At 25.2% G+C, this 20,746-nt stretch overlaps 3 protein-coding genes across 4 annotated transcripts in view; 1 reads left to right on the top strand and 2 right to left on the bottom strand.

Annotated features, from left to right (window-relative positions):
* LOC105365956 (RNA-binding protein 48) overlaps nt 1–9,781 on the bottom strand; it is a 19,327-nt gene extending 9,546 nt beyond the window's left edge. The window contains exons 1-2 of the mRNA XM_011504254.1: nt 9,675–9,781; nt 3,902–4,092 (exon numbers count right to left, since the gene is read on the bottom strand). Of these exons, the coding sequence (XP_011502556.1) occupies nt 3,902–4,092; nt 9,675–9,776 (293 nt within the window). The 5' untranslated portion in view covers nt 9,777–9,781. The remainder of the gene's footprint in view (nt 1–3,901; nt 4,093–9,674) is intronic.
* Nucleotides 9,782–12,639: 2,858 nt separating this feature from the next.
* Nucleotides 12,640–14,013, top strand: Ssu72 (Ssu72 CTD phosphatase). Of its 2 annotated transcripts, none has more exons than XM_011504133.1 (5): nt 12,640–12,669; nt 13,214–13,299; nt 13,362–13,505; nt 13,574–13,832; nt 13,909–14,013. In XM_011504133.1, the coding sequence occupies exons 2-5, from the start codon at nt 13,217–13,219 to the stop codon at nt 14,008–14,010; spliced, it is 588 nt and encodes a 195-aa protein (XP_011502435.1). In that variant the 5' UTR covers nt 12,640–12,669; nt 13,214–13,216; the 3' UTR covers nt 14,011–14,013. The 2 variants fall into 2 exon arrangements, with proteins under 2 accessions (XP_011502435.1, XP_011502434.1); XM_011504132.1 differs by lacking the exon at nt 12,640–12,669 and adding an exon at nt 13,070–13,100.
* A 2,116-nt stretch (nt 14,014–16,129) lies between these two features.
* Nucleotides 16,130–16,651, bottom strand: Ns3 (nucleostemin 3). Its single transcript, XM_011504131.1, has 2 exons — nt 16,312–16,651; nt 16,130–16,205 (listed from the first exon to the last, which is right to left on the bottom strand). The coding sequence occupies exons 1-2, from the start codon at nt 16,558–16,560 to the stop codon at nt 16,191–16,193; spliced, it is 264 nt and encodes an 87-aa protein (XP_011502433.1). The 5' UTR covers nt 16,561–16,651; the 3' UTR covers nt 16,130–16,190.
* Nucleotides 16,652–20,746: the final 4,095 nt, after the last annotated feature.

The raw sequence follows: 20,746 nt of genomic DNA, 5'->3' as shown, positions 1-20,746 counted from the left end.
TGTGTGTGTGTGTGTGTGTGTGTGTGTGTGTGTGTGTGTGTGCGTGCGTGCGTGCGTGTATCTTACTCGGCATGATCCTCCACCATGTTTTTCTTTCCACCATTTGGTTTTTAGTATGTGAAGTTTACCTTCTTCTTGAAGTTTTAAAATAGCTCCACTTATGGCTGTCCTATATGGGGAATCTGAAATTTATTTCTTACTACAGTTTGAAATTATACTGGTAATTAGAGAAGATATAACAGTATTATCATAATATTATGATGTAAAGGTAAAAAATATTGATCTTGTTAATTAGAAATAATAAATCTTAATTATTACAATTAAACAATAAAAAAAAATGTTGTCAATAAATAAGTTTTTTTAATGATATACTTTATTTTGTAAATTATACAATAATATAATTTATAAATTTTATTTTAAATATTAACTTTATAAAAGAAAAAAAACCTTAATAGAATTACTATTTAATTGTAATAAAATATATAATTTATTTTTATGAAGATTTCAACTTCGGATGAAAGTACCGGATATAAAAATGTAAACAGTGTTATGGTCAATTTGAAATTACTGAATAAACATCATATATTCTGTAATTATTGTACATGATAACTATGTCATGCTAAGTGCAGGTCAAGATCAAGAATCATTGTCTTAAAACAATAAAAAATAATTAATTATTTAGTAATTAATCCTTTAACAATCAACTGTTTATTTATTCGGTATTAACGACTTTCGTGAAATTACTTCAGTAAATTCACCTTTCAATATATTCATTAACATTTACTTTTCTCTTTCAAAAAGAATTAGTGACTTTTTTTAGTACATTGTTCATGTAAACTACAATTGGATTATACAGTATCTACGAAATAATAAGTTAAATCAAAGAAACTATAAACACATTACATGAATTAATCATCAGCTAACTAATTATAACTATGAATTTGATATAAACTGAAACATTACGTTACATTCAGTTTATGTTACGTAATTTTAAGTATAAAGTTGAAAATCAATCGGCCTTATAATTACTTTTAATTAATATTTTTTATTATTTTTTATTTTAATATATTAATTTTATGATAATGAATAATAAATTAAAATGCTGAAAACACTTAACAATTTAATTTAACTTATTAGCAATTTAACTTATTACATAGTAAGTTGTTTTAAACGCAAAATGAATTTAACATTCCATCTTTGAAAATTTAAAATAACATTATGAAAAATACTATTATATTTAAGCTATGCCAAATGAAATATAAATTACAAATTATATAGTTTGCAATTTTTTATATCTTACTTGGAGGCATAGCGATTCCATAACCTTTTGAATCTAAAAGTCCACCAATTTGTGTTAATTCACAATTTCTTTCAATCACATATTCTATTGACGTTGATTCCATAAGAAAAGCATAATTTCCTTTTCCTTTAACAACTCGATTAACACCCTCAACATTGCTTTTAGTAAATACTTCGTTTGGTGCTTTTGCAGTTTCCATAAAATGCCACATTCGCTGATATGTAGAAAAATTCGAGTCCTGTAAACATAATATATTATTTAAATTTTCTAAATTATTATGTGTACGATAAGTATGTATACAATAAATATGAATCTAATATTTTTTAAAAAATTGAAATACAGAATACAAAAATATTTATTATATCACTAAGTAAAATATGACTACAATTAATTGACTTTTAAAGAAAATAATTGCAGGTATAAAATATTTTAATTCTATTATAGATATTCTTATGAATATTTAAAATTCGTATAATCAACAAATTTTACTGTTAGAGAAATACTGTAATATCCCGAATGAAGTAGCCATGGAATCCGTGTTTGTATAACTGCAATACAGAATTGATTTATATTTGCATTAATACTAATATAACATTATTTTTTAACATTCATTTCAATAATAAAGTAAAAATCGATTAATAAAATTAAAGATTAGTAAAAAGAGCGGCATCAAGACCACCCATCATGGAGGGGAGTTGAGCAAGACCCGCTCTCATTGGAGCCTACATCTTGGAAAGACTCACTGGTGGGAGACCCCACCACTCAAAAAGGCGCCGTGATTAGAATTACCATAAACTAAAGAAGAATTCTGATTGGATACACTAATAAGACTAATCTCATTGGCGATGCCATGATCGACAAGACAGCTCTGATTGGTGACACCAAAAGAGAGGGAATTCTCTCCGACCACCGCGTGGTCGACAGAAGGCTTTAAAAAGGCGACGCTGGCAAGGCGAAAAAGAACAAGTCAATTAAAACGCAGTCAAACAATTAGAAAGTCCAAGTTAATTACGCAAGATTATTCTATTCAACACAAGTGCTAGATAATCAAATCATACACTCGCAGCAGTGCAATACAAGTAAAAAGGGGAATCGAGAATTACGAAAATCAGTTCGCACAGTATACACAATCAAACTGCAAGGAGCCACACGAGGCAACTCAAAAAACAAGAAAAAACATAGCTATACACAACACGCAGAACTAAGAGGTAACGTTCCATTCCTAATTAATACATAACTATATCAAGCTATACGCGCTAATCTGCAGATACGTAAAGCTATCTGCAAAACATACCACAAGCAATTCAAGCAACGCCACGTGCTCATATACAAGGAAGCGCGGGGGTTTACGACCTCGCTCTTCTGTGTGTATTATTCCATCTACACGTGTGTCACATATAGAGGACCAGCAAGACGTCAACTTCTTCCTGTGTATGCGACGTACGTGATAGCTCAGTGGCAATAAAACATAAAATCAAGAAAAGCAAAACACAATTATAAAAATCATTATAATCCAACTAATGCAATTATCACAATAAACTAAAACAAATACCAAATCTATTTATTATTGAATACATGCACTATCCTGTCCACTTGCCCGCAATCCTCTCTTCCACCATCTGGAAGTTTACACCTAACTCTAGATATTTGGCCCTCCTAGCCCGGTACTCTATTTTTAGACAATCACATTATATGTTATGTTTTAATAAAGTACAAATAACTCTATGTATAAAAAAAGTGAAATACCCTATCTCATCTTATAATGATGACCAAATAATACAAGCAACAGAGAATACTATTGAATCATTTCATAAGTAGTTGTGTCTAGAATGCGAATTTCTCGTTCATTATTTTTAACGATACGTATAGAATATTTAATATTAAAATTCGGTTAAATTTCGAACTATTTAATCTCTTGAAGAGCGTAGATTATCTTGAGCAACATTTTTTGTTCTATTGTTTGTAATAAATGTTGCACGTATAAGGCATTCACATTTCATTATAGACTTTATATGGAATTCTTTTTGAACTTAATAAATTTGAAATTTTTATAAAATATCTTGAAGATATATCTTAAGGTATATCATATTGTTTCAGATATTTGGTTTATTAATACTTAAATTATAAAATATATAAATGTAGTTGTTTTATGGGGGAAGACTGTTGATTGAGCATTTTTTAAAGTAAAAATAATAGCAAATTAGTCATTGCAATGCAATAATTTTGTAAATATATACATGGGTTAAAATTCTGTTTAAAATTTTTATAATGTCATATATGGCACAATCTTATTTTAGAATATCATTTGCTGAATTTGCAGTAATAATTATAACATCATATTTTAATTATTAATTTTATATTAATTTCGATAAAGATATTTACTTATGATAAACTTATAAATAAATACATTTGAATGTCTTACAAATCATGTAAGAACAAAAAATAATATATTTGAAAATATCTTTTGATGAAATTTTAATGAAAGTATTAGATTACAATATGTAGCATAATAAATATTACATTCTATACTGTGCATTGAATTTTATATATATTTATAAAATCATGTTACATTTATAAATATAATGAAAGATAATTTTTTACCTGGCACTTTGTATTCTTTTATAATGCACATGAAATGATTCAGTAAAATCTTCATTAGGATATTCTGGTATAAAAATTATTTTTTTTATATGTCCAAAAAGAGAAAACTTTTCTTTCAATTCTTCAAATAAATTCAATTTTGGTACACCACATACTATTAAATGTTGTGACTCATCATTGATTGTATAAACCTAATGAATCAAATTCACGTAAATATAATTACATTAAAGCATATAATAATTTTAAAGATTTTTATTAGCAAAATTCTTTATACAAATTTTAAATAAAAGTATATTTTCAAAAATAAATTAAAATACTTTTTAAAAATTAAAATCTTATTGAGAAAATAGAAAGTAAAAATAAATAATAAATTCATAGATAAAAATCATTAAAAATGAACGTTCTTTACACTAATAAATGTTAAATTTCAGAAATTGTTTCAGTCGGCTTTGCCAACTAATAATGTATATTATAAATTTGTCAATTGATTTATTTTATATTTTATATATTTATTAATATCATTAATTAATTTATTATTTATTGACATAAATAATATAAATTTGAATGTGATAACAAATATAATTTAATAAAAATTTATTAAAAATATAATTTTCACAATGGTAATCCCACTAATAAGTGATTTGTAATTTATTATGATAAACGAACACGTCAAAATTCATTTCATTATTAAACAATATAGTAAAGTTAAATATAAATAAACTTCTTTTAATTGTATAAATGAGGTAGTACTTTATTCACGTGCTATTAATTTAAAATTGATTTGGAAGACGAATATAGGAATATCATTATACATTTGTATTCGGGGTTAGAACAACTTTGAAGAATTTAAAAATCGGGAAAAGTACAAGCTCTCAGTCGCTCATGTTTGTAAACATTAAGATCATCAAGATTTTCGGCCTAGCAACAAGCCCAAGCGCTGTTGCCAGCGTCGTAAGCTATTACGCGAATACTTAAGAGCAGCTCGCCACGCGCCGGGGCTCACGATGCCTTTACCATCTACTCGTCATTGGTTATGGCTCACTGTAATTTTACCAATCATTCTCTCAAGTATCAGTTATTATTCGCACAACTACGAAACTCAGCCGCGTACGTAGCAATCAGCCTACAATACACAAGCACATAATTCTACCAGAATCATAATTAACCAGAAAAGGTTAGTAATTCAAAAGTGAAGCCACAAGACTTATAACCACTAAGTGCGCCAAGCCAAGTAGTCATCAGTACGCAGTGTCGGTAGTTTATAATGTGCCACCATATAATTATTCGTCCAAGCATTCACACTCAAACCACGTTTTATATAGAGTCTGCCAAGAAAGTAGTGTATTGCGCTCTCTCATTGCCTTCATTGCGGAGAACGTTGGTTCACTTCTCTAAATCAAGGACAGGTGGCGCAGTTCGCTCTCTAAGTGCCTCCATTGCAGAGAGCGTTCGTTCACTTCACCACATGAAGGACAGATGGCGCAGTACGCTTTCTCAGTGCCTTAATTGCATAGAATGTTCGTTCTCTTCTCCAGTCCGCATAACCTACAATTGTAAAGGGCAGACTGCTGTTCTTCAAATAGTCGACTATAACCTCATAATATCAAGTCCTTCCGCACTCGAAGGTATATCATTTATTGTTCTTGCGTATAACTAGCTCACTAATACTCCCATACTCCCCTTGGAGTATAGTCGATTTTACATGATAACGACCACAGAGACATTGACATGCTCTCCTTTTATGTATTATTAATTCTCCCTGTTAAGCACTGCTAACTGCCATTACTATCTTTTCATGCTCATTGATAAGCATGATCGACTGCTCATGCCGATCCTTACAACATCAGCATAGAACCCAATAATCAACATTTATTGCAAATTCCTATAATATCAACGACATTGCCACCATTCCGAAGAAGTAACCTCACCATTGAAATAGAATAATTCCCTCTCTCTCACTAGAAGTAATCATCGAACTACAATATTGTATTGTTAATAAACCAGAATAAACGATGTCTTAAATCAAAGTTACATAATGTACATATTTACAGCCCTTCCGAAAATTAAAGCCCTTTCAGAAAATTAAATATATTTTCAACATTTAATCCTTCGAACCTACTGTAACTGTATAAAACCATATATATAAATCCAAGATATTTATTAAAAATTTGTATTTACAGTATATGCAGCAATATTAACTTTAAACAAAAAAAAAATTTTTTAATAATTTTTGTAATAAAGAAACTATCGATATAAAACAAATATCTGAGACTTATAATTAAAAAGTAATGTGAAAATTGAATATTTTTAATGTTTTTTTTTGTTTTTTATTAAAAATGAAATATTATTTTAACTTCTTTATTTATTCATTTACTTATTCGTATGTCATCATATTTATTATACTCAACAAAATGGGCTTCTTAAATAATTCATTTTTTAAAAATTGACAATGGATAGTTGTTTTCCAAATGATGGCTTATTCAACATGTATAGTAAGGTAAACTATAAACTATAAAATTAATCACTTTAATTAATATTTTAGTAGTTTATATAGAGGAATTAATATACATTATAATAGCGTATAATAGTATTATTATCTACGTAAAAATGATACTGTTCGAAACTGTATGATTTCCTGGCTCGAACTGCCAATGTTTCAATGGCTTTCTAATAATTGCAAAGAGTTATGCATACTCAATTAGAGGGAGTATGGCTGAATTGTGTAATAGTTACCCTCAATAGAAAATACTGGTATACCTTCGTGATAAGGAGTACTTCGATATCATGCTTCTTGTTGTCGAATATTTTCTTGTAATGCAGTCAGCACCCTTGACTGCTCGTAAGTTGATACTCACTAGATAATTGAGGTGGGTTTCTTGTGTAGTGGCTTCAATGAGCGTGATTACATGAATACCTCATCGCTGAATAGCGCCTATCTAGTGGTGCGCTTGCCTTAAATATTCACGCGACAGCTTTATTAGCTGACATCAATGGAGGCGATTATGGTGCTAGAAACAATAGATGCGACTGTGGTGCGAGAAACAATGGAGGTGATTGTGCTCTTGTTTTTTCCGGATGTGTGGCTTTTCTGAATGTCCGACGACTCTTGGAGGTTTTTCCAGAAATTATAGCCGTTGGAGTTTTCTCCGAAATGGTATCATTCGAGAGATTCTCGTAATCTCGAACAGATGCCGAATGAAAAACATGATTACATATATTATGAACATCACACATGATAGTAACCATAATTCAATTTATACTTCAATATCATTATTAAATAATTCAAACGTCAAATTGACAGAATTTTTTGTATAATTTGAATAAGTATTTTTAAAAAATTTATGCAATTTTCTAAATTAATTAAAAATTTTCGAAAATTGTAATTTAATTTTATTTGCAACTTTTTACTACATTCATTATATTATAGCTTAATTATTTTGTAACCACTATATTCAAGATATCAGGTTTAAAAGATATTTATCCTTTTATTTGCATAATCAATCGATTTGTTTTAAGTTTTTGTATAAACATTGAGCTTTACAATGATAAACATATATGCAATAAAAGATGGGGTTCTAAAAATATCTCAAAATTGTGCATATCTGAGTTACCTATCAGTCTTATCAATAAAAGAATTTAATACCTTATTGGAATTGTATTAAAATTTTCGATTGTATTCAAGTACTCTAGTATATGCATATATTTATTTTCAAATATTTATATTCAACCAATAATAAGATAACTTTCTCTTTACTCGGGCTATGCTCTTTAAAATATTTATTAAAAAATGGATAAGCAGTTTTCATTAGCGATATTATATTAAAAACAATTTATTTATTTTGGTCAGTGACACAAGAGAAATTAATAGAAAATAATTAGTAATTTATTTTTAAAAAAAATATATAAATATATAGAAAATACAAAATTTTATTTTTTATTGATATGTCAGTTATATAATTTATTAAGTAATTAGTGATTCTTAATATGGAATAGTTGATATGTGAGAAATAAAACAAGTAGTAATTATTTTAATTTAAAATTGAAATTGAGAAATTTATATTTCAATTGAATTTGTTTGAAGAAAGTATAAAATGTTACATGCAATGTGTTTTGTAATCATATATGTAATGTATAAATAATATTGTAAAAATGTGTCTTCTGTTTGGAAATATTAAATTTTTATAAAACAAGAAAATACTAATTATTTGTCTTTAAGAGATTTTATGCACTAATTAAATTTGTTAGAATATATTTATTTTTTAATACTATTTCATATAATTTGAAATAAATTACATTTTCTGTTTTTTTTTTATCTTAATATACACTACTGTCTATTACTGTTACTTTAATCGAATGTATAAGGTTAAAATTATTTTCTATTTTAAATATCTGCTATGAAAGATTAAAAAGATATATAGCCTGTAAAAGATAATAAATATATTTAATTAAGTATACACCGAAATTCATTTAATTTTCTTATATAAAAATGAAAAATAAAGAATTACCAAAAAAGAAATTTGAATAATGTTTTAATAACTGCTTATTAATATAGAATAAAATAATTATATTAACAACTCTATTTTCATGCCATTATCCGAAAACACTTAAGTTCTATAATTGAATTGTTACATATGCTTTATAACGTGACTGCATTTTCTGTGATTGCTGAAAACACTAAATTAGTTTAATTTAAGTTTCTTTCTTATAAACTTACAGGATAATCTCTATCGTGTTACTTAACTCATCTAAAAATTACATACTACCTTCCAAATGTGTTGTGTTAAATATGATTTCATAGAGTGTCATATACTTATGTTCATGAAACTATTCATATTAACGATGAGTAACAAATATATATTTTCATGATTTTTTAGTTTGTAACTGCTTTCATATTACAGCTTTTTAAAATAAGAAATTCAAAACCGCTTATACCATTAAAAGATGACAATAAATTATCCATATATTAATGTATTGGTCGTATATGCAATATATAATTGCTTTACGGGAAAGTTATTTTTTTATTATGAAAAGTATTGTAAAATTGAATAATTCTATTAATTTGTATGTCATATTCTTAAAATTCATCTGAATTTTAATTCTGATCTTGATTATTGATCAAGATTTTATTTAAAAACTTAAATGGGTTTGAAATACTAATTTATAGTTTGTACATTTTTATAAAATGTATAATATAAATAAGAAATATTATCTTTATAACAAAACAGGGTAATAATACGTATATGTATAAGTAATAAACAGTAAACAATATATATAAACAGTTAATACCAATTATAAGAAAGTTAATAAAGAGATATTTATCTGCAAATGACCTTTGTTTAATACTGGAGCTTTATAATCATATAGGAGGAATAATATTAATAATAAATAGATAAATCAGATGAGTATCTCCTTTCTTCTATTCTATGCAAATGGCAATATGTAGATAATTATAAACATTCTCATGCATTAATACTCATATGTTTAGCTTTTCAAAAACATACATATTTTAATATGAGAATCGAGCAGTACTGCTAATAACACCTTTAGTATATGTCAACTTTTTTTATGCAAATGATATCATGTGAATTCATAATTATTATTTGAATGTGAATTTACTAAATCTTTCAATATTTTTTTTTTTGTCATTGAACAGATAATTTTTACTCGTTACTTATTCATTTTTTGTATATCAGTTTTATCAAAGAAAAATGTAAATAAAAATGTTACTTGAATATAAATATTATTAATACAAAACTAGCATAAAATATAATACCTTTATAGCAGTAAATTTCCTTCCTTGTCTGTAAAATGGTCTAGTATAGCATAAATTTTTTTGAATATGATGATCTAATTGAAAAATTGACTTATTCTCCATTTTTCTATTATGTACATAAAAATTCATATGTAAGTTGTATATATGCAGTAAAAGAATATTTATAAATTAAAAATTAATTTTAAACTAATAAAAACATTTTAATTTTTCTATATTTTTAGCTTCACAGATTTTAATATGCTGAAGAACTATATCTAAGAAAAGAGAAACACTTGTTTTGTGTTGTATTGCCACCACCTACTACGCTAATTTTATGTAGCATGTAAATGAACAAATGAAATAATATATGTGTTATTACGAATGAAATTATGAATAAATGAAAGACTGAGTACAAAGCATGTTGAGAAAGGGACATTAGACTTTAGGAAGAACTGTTAGTGACAAACTAGTATCATTAGTATCTTTATAAATTTTTATAAAAAATATTTCATAAGTAAAATTATTTAGTTTGTAAAATAATTTTGTAATATAAAAACAAATGGTACTGCTTACAAATTTTAATATTAATATATGGGAATTAGAAAACAATATATTCATCGAAAATTGTATTAACAGTTAAATAATAAAATTGATAATTTATATTATAATATGTACTTGCACAAACTAACATATAATGTTTATTTATATAAATTTGTAAATATAGTATTTTTATTCCATAATATTAATGAATAATTTATAATTTCTTTAAATACAATACCAAATTTTTAATCTAAATATTTTATTTTATTTTATTTATTAATCGTTAATCAAAAGTAAAACATGAACACTAAAATATACAGTTATTTATTAAAAACATTTATTAATATATCATTAACTATTTAATTAAATATTTCTTAAGTCATATATGCAAATTCTATGTAATATATATGAATTATATCCAACAATTAATTTCTAAAATATTCTATGACATTATAATATGCTAGTAGAACATTATAATTAAGATTATTAGTAGTGATATTATTGGTATAGCATTAACCATGTATATTAATCAAATATCAATTTAATAATAAAAATTAATTTAAGTAATTTTTATACAAATCTTTTAAATTTAACAATTTTATTATTTACTCAAAATTAAGAAAGTATGATAGATTATACGAATTATTTAAGAAATATATATAATTTTCTGTTTAATTTATGTAACAATATGTAAAATTTATTTTTAAAAACCTCAGAAATACTTTAAAAATAATTAATTTAAAAATTATTTTAATCTAACCTATAATTTTCACAAAATTAAAAAATTTTATGAATAAATTTCCATGCATGGCATGCTTATATAAATACAAAGTACATAGTATTAATGTAAGGAATGATTAGCCATGTGAACAAGAAATTTTTGATTTTTGGTTTATTTCTAATATGCAAAACTATTTACATTGTTTTTCAACCAGTAAAATATTTATCATTTATTGTTATAAAGTAGTTATAAAAAAGGCGGTTCGTATGAAATTACAAATGAAATGGAAACTCAATTATTGAATATTATCATAAATATAAATAAATAGATTACAAATCCATTTAAAAATATAGATATAAAACGACCATTAAGTTTATAATCTAAATGACAAAAACAAAATAAAAATTGTTTTCAAATAAAATATTCAATAACATTTTTTAGAAAATTCATACAATTCAATCGAAATGAATTTAACTCGCTAATGGCGAATTTATGTCCAAAAAGTTATATATTCTGTTATTACATTTAGAATTTACTGGGTGATAAGTGAATCTCAGCATGAGAACGTCATTCGGTTTTGTAGTCTTATTCATTCTAATTAAAAATTTTATTGACATGATATAATGAAACCTAAACAATATTTATTTAATTTAAGTGATATTTATTGAATTATATTTCTTATGCAATAATTAATTAGCATAAAATTATATAGTTTGATGTAGCCATTAAGATACCTCATAAAAAGCAAATCGATCCTATCTTATATAATAAAAGGATTAGTGTAGAATAACGTTATATATTTATATATATATATATATATGTGTGTGTGTGTGTTTGTGCGACTGTGTGTATGCGTGTAGCTTTGTGTGCATCATAAAAACTCAATTTATATTGTAAAGATAATAACGTGTGTTGCATATATCTTTTATAATGATTGCGTGTAAGTTTAATTCGATAATAGATACATTTTTTTTATTAATTCTTGTATTCAAGTTCCGTACATGAAATATATAATGATTAAATTTTATGTATACATAATAAATGTTTTTAAATAAATACATTTTTACGTGTATTTTATTTATCTGAATGTCTACTGTTTACAATTGCATGTAAAATGAAGATGAAATTACATAAGATTCTTTATGAATTAATATTAATAACCCAATACTCTAATATTATAATACTTCTAATATTATAAAATATCATATATAGTGCGTACAAAAGTGTACAATAAAAAATATAGTAATAAAAAAGACGAAACTTGAAAGAATTAATTAAAAGAATAAATTATTGAATGAAGCTTTAAAATAAGTTAGAATAAATTATTAATTACTGTATATGGGATTGAAAATAGCTATGCACAGTAATTACCTAAATAATTATTTATTAATAATTATATTTTTTTTTTTAATTAGATCTAATAAATTATAAGACACACGTAGTAATAAATTATTTTTAATTACAATTTAAAATATTACAATTTTTACTATTAATTTTAATGTATAGGAATATTTTACTAAAATTACATTAACATAATAAAATTTATATATTTAAATGGTACGCTTCAAAATATGAAATTAAATTTACAAGTAATAAAAAAATAGGCATACAATTGGTTAAAAATATTGATATAAAAATTTTGTACGCTGGAAGTTTATCTTTGCAAAATTAAAAAAATTATTTACATATACATATTTGATTACATGTAACAAATTGTACATAATTGTAACAATTAATAATATTTCTGAAAGTAAGGTAATAAGCGTATAATTAAAAATAGTTCAATCAAAACATAATAAAATATAAAAATCTTAAGTACATAGATTTAAAATGTAATAAATTATATTTTTTACGAAGTTATTTTTACGAAAATTGTTCGAAAATTTATCTATTGGTAAAATATGAAAATTGATTGAAATTAAAATCTTTCAAAGAAAAAGCAACTTTAAACTCCTATTGCGCATATTTTAAATTATTTAGTGTTCCGTTAACTAGTTGTATATATATATATATATTTATATCATTGTCCAAATATCCATTCGCCTATTGATTTTTGATAAGAAAAATTGAAAACGCAAAATATCTATATATTTGAATGAATCAAGCAACAATCAAATAATTTGTTATGATCAATTCTTTCATAATTGTAAAATAATAATTGGTTAGTAATTTATAAAAATTCATTGGTAAAAGTTTGGTTAAGTTTATTTTGTTCGGTATTAAGTTATTAAATTTAGTGAGAATGGGTACACAGAAATTTTAGTTTCATTTATTTTTAAAATATTTCTTTTTTGTATAGATAATGCCAGCTTCAAATTCTATAAGTGTTGCTGTTATTTGTTCAAGTAATATGAACAGAAGTATGGAAGCTCATGCATTTCTTAGGTATATATTATATTATTTTATTTTTTTATTATTTTATGATTTAATTTCTCCTATGTGATCAGTAAAAAGGGTTTCAATGTCAAATCTTTTGGTACTGGCGATAAAGTTAAATTACCCGGAAATGCTCCAGATCGTCCAAACATTTATGACTTTGGTACAACATATGAAGATATCTACAATGATTTGCTGACTAAAGACAAACAATAGTATCCTACGAATTATTGAAATCATCATAAAATTATTTATACATTTTTTCCTTTATGTAAGTTATTAGTTATACACAAAATGGCCTTTTACACATGTTAGATCGTAATCGTAGAATTAAATCTAAACCTGAAAGATTTCAGTTGTCAAAAGATAAATTTGACATTTTAATAACGTGTGAAGAACGAGTGTATGATCAAGTAATTGAATGCATGGAATCAAGATCACAAGAAGATAATCAAACTGCTCATCTTATTAATATTGATATTCAAGATAATCATGAAGAAGCAACTGTAGGATCATTTCTTATTTGTGAATTGGTTTCAGTGGTAATAAAAAATAATACCTATATACAAATAAAAATTAATTAATAATTAAATTTATAAATATATTATTTTTTTGCAGCTAGCAAATAGTGACGATCTTGATAATGATATTGATGAACTTCTTCATGAGTTTGAATCTAAATTTGATAAGTCAATATTACACACTGTATTATTTTATTGAAATAATCTTCATGGGTCGATTAGGAATTTAAATCAATAATTGTATGGAATCGTTAATATTAATATTAAGCAGTTGAACGAAATTGAACTGCCTTGCAGTAATACACACACTCATACGCATTATTTCAAGGCTACGAATAAGATGTATTTACAAATATTTAATAAACCAAAATAATTATTTAAATCAAATGCATTTTAACATATTAATTATCTGAACTTTATTCATGTATATAAATAGATACATATGCATGCATACGCAATAAATGAATGTACTTATGTATGAAATTTAAAATATATTTTAATGCTGGTCAAGATGAGCATAAATTCTTCTACTCTTTTCATGTTTTTTATTTATCGAATTCTTATTTTTCTTCCAAGTTTTACTTGTATAGCATTCATTTGGTAATAATTGAACTATCGTGGTATGAGAACTGGAAAATAAAATTACCATCAATAATTTTTATAGTCAATCATAAAATTTGCTTTTTCATTTGCTTAAATCGCAAAATTATGTAGTAATTTAATATTTAATTATTAAATGTATTAAAAAATATATAGAAAATTTGTTAGTTTATATATGTGTATAGATTAAATATTGCATTTACTTTTGCAATTTACATATAAAGAACATAAGCATTTGAAATAAAAGTAAATAAAACATAAATATAGAATCCAGATATTCTTAATGCAATAAATTGAATAAAGAATTTATCATTTAAGTATAAAATATTTAAAAAATTTTAAAATATAAATATTAATTTATTAACAAATAACAACTTAAGTTTAAGTCTTATTAAAAATATATATTTTTTAGTATCATACAACTTTCAAACTAATACAAAATTATTCTATAAAATAAATATTAATGAAGCATGTAGAAAAATTTATACATTTGTCAAAAAATTTGAATAATTATGTTAATCATATATCTCTTTAAAAATAACTAAAAATTTAACTAATTTCATAAATTGGTTAGTCAATGCATACAAATTTAGACATAACTAATAAAAAAATTTAATAATTGCATAGTAATTGAATATAGGAATGTGTTTTGTAGTAAATATAATTGAAGAAAAATTTGTACATCATAAATTGTAAAATGTTCAATAATTTATTATATACCTATTTAATTGCATATGTCTTCCTTTTATATGGACATTTATTGTATTTTTTTTAAAAAAAGTGGTATCTAATTCTGCAATTGTAGATTGAATATATTTTTTACTTTTAGTATTATCTAATACTATGGATGAAGAATTAACTTTTTTTTTTTCTAATGTAAAGGAATAAAATTCATTTTGATTATAATTGGGAGGCGCTGAACAATATAATAATTTTCCATTAACAAAATCTTTTAATATGTGTTGAGCTGATCGTGCATTATCTGGTTGACCATTTTGAGTCATAAATCCACGGTTGTCTATAAAATTAAGATAATTATGAATATTTTACTTTCAATTTAGATATTAACAGTTAAATTAAATAATAAGATTTAAATACATCCATGAGCATTAAGAATTTCTTCAGCCATTGGTGAATGAGTAATATCTTGTTCCGAAGTAAGGGGAATCATAATTCCATATAATTCCTCGATATGTTGTCTTGGTATTAGTGTTCCTAATAAATTTACCGAAGGAATATAATCTTGTATATGGCTTATCGGTAAAATTCCATTTAATATCATTTCAGCTTTTGTTCGTACGAAACTTGGCAACACAATACCTGGACAATCACATAGAATTAGTTCGTTATCTAGATTTAATGATTGAACATGTTTTGATTTTCCCGGTGTTGCAGAAACAGGTACTTTTTTTTTATTAAATAAAACATTTATTATTGAACTCTTTCCAACATTAGGATAACCAACAAAACCTATTGTTACAGGATTTGTAAAATTTGATTTGGTAGATACAGTTTTGAAAAATGCAATTAAATCATTCCTATTTAAAATTTTAGATTTGTTTGAAATTTTTAATAAAGTTAGTGCTTCATCATTTCTTTTATTACACAAATTTTTATTTATGTCAAGATTTGGAATAATTTTAGTTACTGTATTATTCAAATTGTTTTTTAGTTTTTCAAATGTAGGTAACTCAGCATTAAAATTGTATATTAAGTTTGTGTTATTTTTTTCTTCAGAACTATATTCTGCATATTGACTACATTCAATACCATTGTTCTTTACAGCTGAAGTAGCTGAAAAAAAAACAATTTTGACACCAACTATAGAAAAATAGTTTGCCCAAATTTTTCTTTGATCTAATGTCAAAAAATCAGCTTTATTAATTAAAATTATATTAACTTTATTATGATTTACTTCTTTAACATATTGTTCTAGATCTGTACAACGAAATAATAAAGGATTACGAGCATCAACAATTTGAACAATAACATCACTATGTTCAATTACTCTCCATAATTGCCTCCAACGTTCTATATTTGTTTCATAAGGTGTTATTACATAACTATGTAACTCTTCTAATACAGATAGTTTTTTTTTCCATTCTAAAAATTCTTTTTTTTCATAAATTTTAAATTCTTGAATTGTCATTTTGTTATCCCATTTTGGTCTTCTTGCAATTGTTAAAAATTCATTTCTGTTTCCCAATAAATTAACTGAGGTACACTTTTCTTTAAATAATGAGTTCATTTTTTTTTTGGTATCAATCAATTTAACATTAAATTTTTGTGCTTGAAATTCTGACCCAATTAATTCAATAGTAGAATAAAATTTATTATAGGAACTTTCTTCTGTAATCGAATGAAGATTTAATACACTTGAATTAAATCCACCTTGCATATTTAAGCTACAAATCTGTCCATAAAAAAAATATAATAAGTAAGAAATACTGATAATAAATACAATTTTTATTTAACATTAATTCGTATTGACATTATTTTATTTATACCTAATTTATTTTATATCTATACATTTTTTAAATAACAATTTAAAAAAAAAATTTATATATAAACTGTTAACTTATCAAAAATCAGCAGATATACAATTTGATAATGTTCTTCCAATTGAATGCCTATCTTTACTCCTATATTGAGAACAATTATAATATATTTAATACTTTTAAGAATTCTTGATCCTAAACACTTTATATTAAAAATTAACATTATAATCAATTTATATTAAATTACATTAACTTAAAAAATTATTTTTTATTTTTTTAAGCACTTCTATTTTATATTAAAAACTCAATAAGCACATGTATATCTGTGTATGTATAAATATATATATATATATATATATATATATATATACATACATACGAAATAAAATAATAATCTAGATATATTTAAATATTATAACTATCCAAAAATTTTAAAGACACTGGTAATACATTTGAAATTATATTATTACTTTACAATTTAATATTATACTTATTCAATTTGAGGGTAAATAAAAATATGTGTATCAAATATAATAATTTAATAATGAATAAGTGCTTTTGTACAATATTTTATAAGGTAATCAATTATGAATTATGAATTCAAGAAGCAACCTTTATGGTATATAAACAATATATATATATATATATATATATATATATTACAATATTACAATTTATATATAAATTATACAATATATATTCTCAATTAGTTTTAGTATACACTTTCACGATATCTTTTGTGCTTTGATAAATTATTGTACATATAATTTAGATATTAAATTATTTAGAAAATATTTGTAAAACAGTATTAATAAATATTGTATATCGGATGTTTATGTTTATCTCAACATTAATTAAAATTGTATATTGTAAAACTTTACTAGTTTAAAAAAAAAAACTATTCAATGATTAAAACTATTGTTAATCTATTCATGAAGAATCGATAAAAAAAATTAAATTTAGAATATATAAATGATATATATCAGTAAAATAAAATCACATAAATTTTACTTATGCAGAATTAAAGAAACAGATTATCAAATATGATTAACATTTTTATTTTCCATAAAAAGCTATACATGTTTGGAGAAATATTTAAAAATAGTTAAAAATACATCAATAAATAACATTAATTATGGACAAATGGTTTACTTCACTATATATATATATATATAGATTTTGTATCATTTAAACTAAATTTATAAATAAATGAATCATGAATTTTTAATAATTTCATATTTAATATTGATTACTTATAAAATAATAAATAAATTCCATAAATTACAAAATTTGTACATTAATCTCAATATACCAGACTAACCTATAAATCCATATGAGGTCAACAATATACATATGGAAATAAATTAAATTAGCAATATGAATAATTATTTTCTTACCAAATGATCATCATTAATAATTGAATGTTTATTCCTTGTAAAACAATCTTTTATTAATACTCTTCAAAATGTTTTTTCCTTGTAATTTTTTCACATCTTGTTCACGCATTTGATTAACAATTATAAATATAATATTATGTTAATATAATATATATGTGTATAATGTAATGTTGTTTAGGGATTCAAAGTACTAGTAAAAATATAGGGCTTAAGAAATTTATTTTAAATTGATGCATTGAAAATGTATTTATGTAGATATATTTGTTGAACGAAAACAAAATTCAGCCATACTTCAAACGTGTGCTTCACTGTAACAACTATCATCTGCATATAATGACATTTAAATTAATATGATGTGTTGATCAATAGTTAGATAATTTATTTAATATTTCAATAGGTTTAATTCCGTTGTCAAAATGATTTAACATACTATGCTTGTCAAAAATTGAATAAATTTATTATAATTGAACTCATACTATATTTTCATGTAAACATATTTACTTTTTAAAAATAATAACAAAAATCCATTTAATTCAACCCTTATTCTTTGTTTTCATATGTTCAATGTTCGTCCATTAAAATTCATAAAATCTTCTGTTTCTTTTAATGAAAATAATAAATTAATAAATATATATCCTTATAAATGAGACTATAGGCACCGTCTGGTGGGAGAAAGGTTTGGGCAAGTGGAAGGGGTAGTGCTTCGATTCATTATTTAATACATCTACTTTTCGTGCTTGGTATTTCGTTTATTTTACTACTCCAATATAATGATTCTATATTGACTATGAGAATCGGTGAGATCTTGCCGTTCCTTGGTTATTGCCACATGGTGTCAGCGTGCACTACTTGCAAAGCTAGGAGGTCATAAATCACTGGATCCTTTTGACGTGATGCGCTTGGTGGTGGATGTTCACCCGGAGATATGTGAGGTCGTAAATCCCTGGACATTTCTTGGTGTAGTGTCACGTGGTGGTAACTTGATTGTTGGTCCCCTCCAAGCTATCTGTAGTGTGGAGAAATGAGGAGGACCTTCCGTAGCGGCTCTGCTGAGAGTATGTGTAATGGCTGCACCTAGTATGAGAAAGAACCGCAACAGCATCGTGCTCGAGGCACTAATATGTGTAAGATTCGTTTTGGCTGAATAATTCTTGGCTGACTAGCGTCTTGATCAACTAGCTCATGACTGAGTAGCACCTTGATCGACTAGCTCGAGTAGCGCCTATCTCATGGCGTGCTTGCCTTAAATATCTACGCGGCAGCGTTATTAGCTGAATTATTAGCTGAAAACAAAGGGCCGATCACAGCATTAGAAATAATGGGTGCGACTGTAGTGCGAGAAATAATGGAGCTGATTGTGCACTTGTATCATTTCGGATGTACCAGCAATTCCGAACCTCCAACGACCGTTGGACAATTTTCTTAGAAGTTATGACCATTGAATCATTTCCTCGAAAGATAGCCATTGAGTGTTTTCCCCTAAATGATAACATTCGAGAGATTCTCTAAATCTCAAACAATATATATTTTCATAAATACTATATTTTTCGAAAAACATTTTTAATATTTTTATAAGTCCATTACATCGATTTATTTTTTGATGATAAAAAACTTTATATTATTCAGCATAACTATTACTATTTGTTCGAAATTGTAATAATATTCCCAAGTCATTAGATATCAGGAAAACTGGCTATTAGAGTTCCGAAAAACCAAGTCGTTAAGCATCTGGCAAAAACATGTCATTCAAAATTGTGAAAAACAAGTGATAAAAATATAAGCAAAAAACCACGTGGTTTAACATTCGGAAAAAGGATATTAAAGGCAACATTGCAATGCATACGCTGTTGTCAAACCCAGCTACATGTGGCTCGGATAGTAAAGCGAGAACGCGCCAAAAAAGTCCCCCTCATGGTGGGGATGCAAGTAAGAGGCGTTCTGATTGGAAATGCCAAGAAGGAGACAATTCGTAAAGACCACGCGTTGGTGAAGAATGCTTTTAAGAAAGACACTGGTAAGGCGCAACAACTTCTCACAAGAGAAGCCGGCAAGGCTTTTTCTCGAAAAGGACGCCAAAGAACAAGGATATAGACATATGCAGTAAAGGCCAAGAATTAAGAGACAAAGGCAAGTCATATCCAACTCATGACAATTACAAGATAAGTGCAAATCAAATCATATACTCGCCACAGTGCAAGAAAAGAAAAAGGGAACAAGAAAACAGTGGTTCACAGAGCACAACATAATCATAACCTATAAGTTGCCACTCGAGGCAAATTCAGTAAACAATACGAGGTATAGCCAGCAAAACACAAAACAGACACTACAAGCTGCCGCATGAGGCAAAGCCTGCAGACATCACGAGTTGTCATCAAGAGCACCAAATCTCAGAACTCAAAAGTTCCATTCCTTAATAATGATAATTATACACATTATGCCT

Source organism: Ceratosolen solmsi, unplaced genomic scaffold (genome assembly GCF_000503995.2).
Source record: "Ceratosolen solmsi marchali unplaced genomic scaffold, CerSol_1.0 scaffold19, whole genome shotgun sequence".
In the NCBI taxonomy this organism is placed as follows: Eukaryota; Metazoa; Arthropoda; class Insecta; order Hymenoptera; family Agaonidae; genus Ceratosolen; species Ceratosolen solmsi.
Note: the sequence above shows the minus strand (reverse complement) of the source record. Positions and strands in the feature narration are given on the sequence as shown.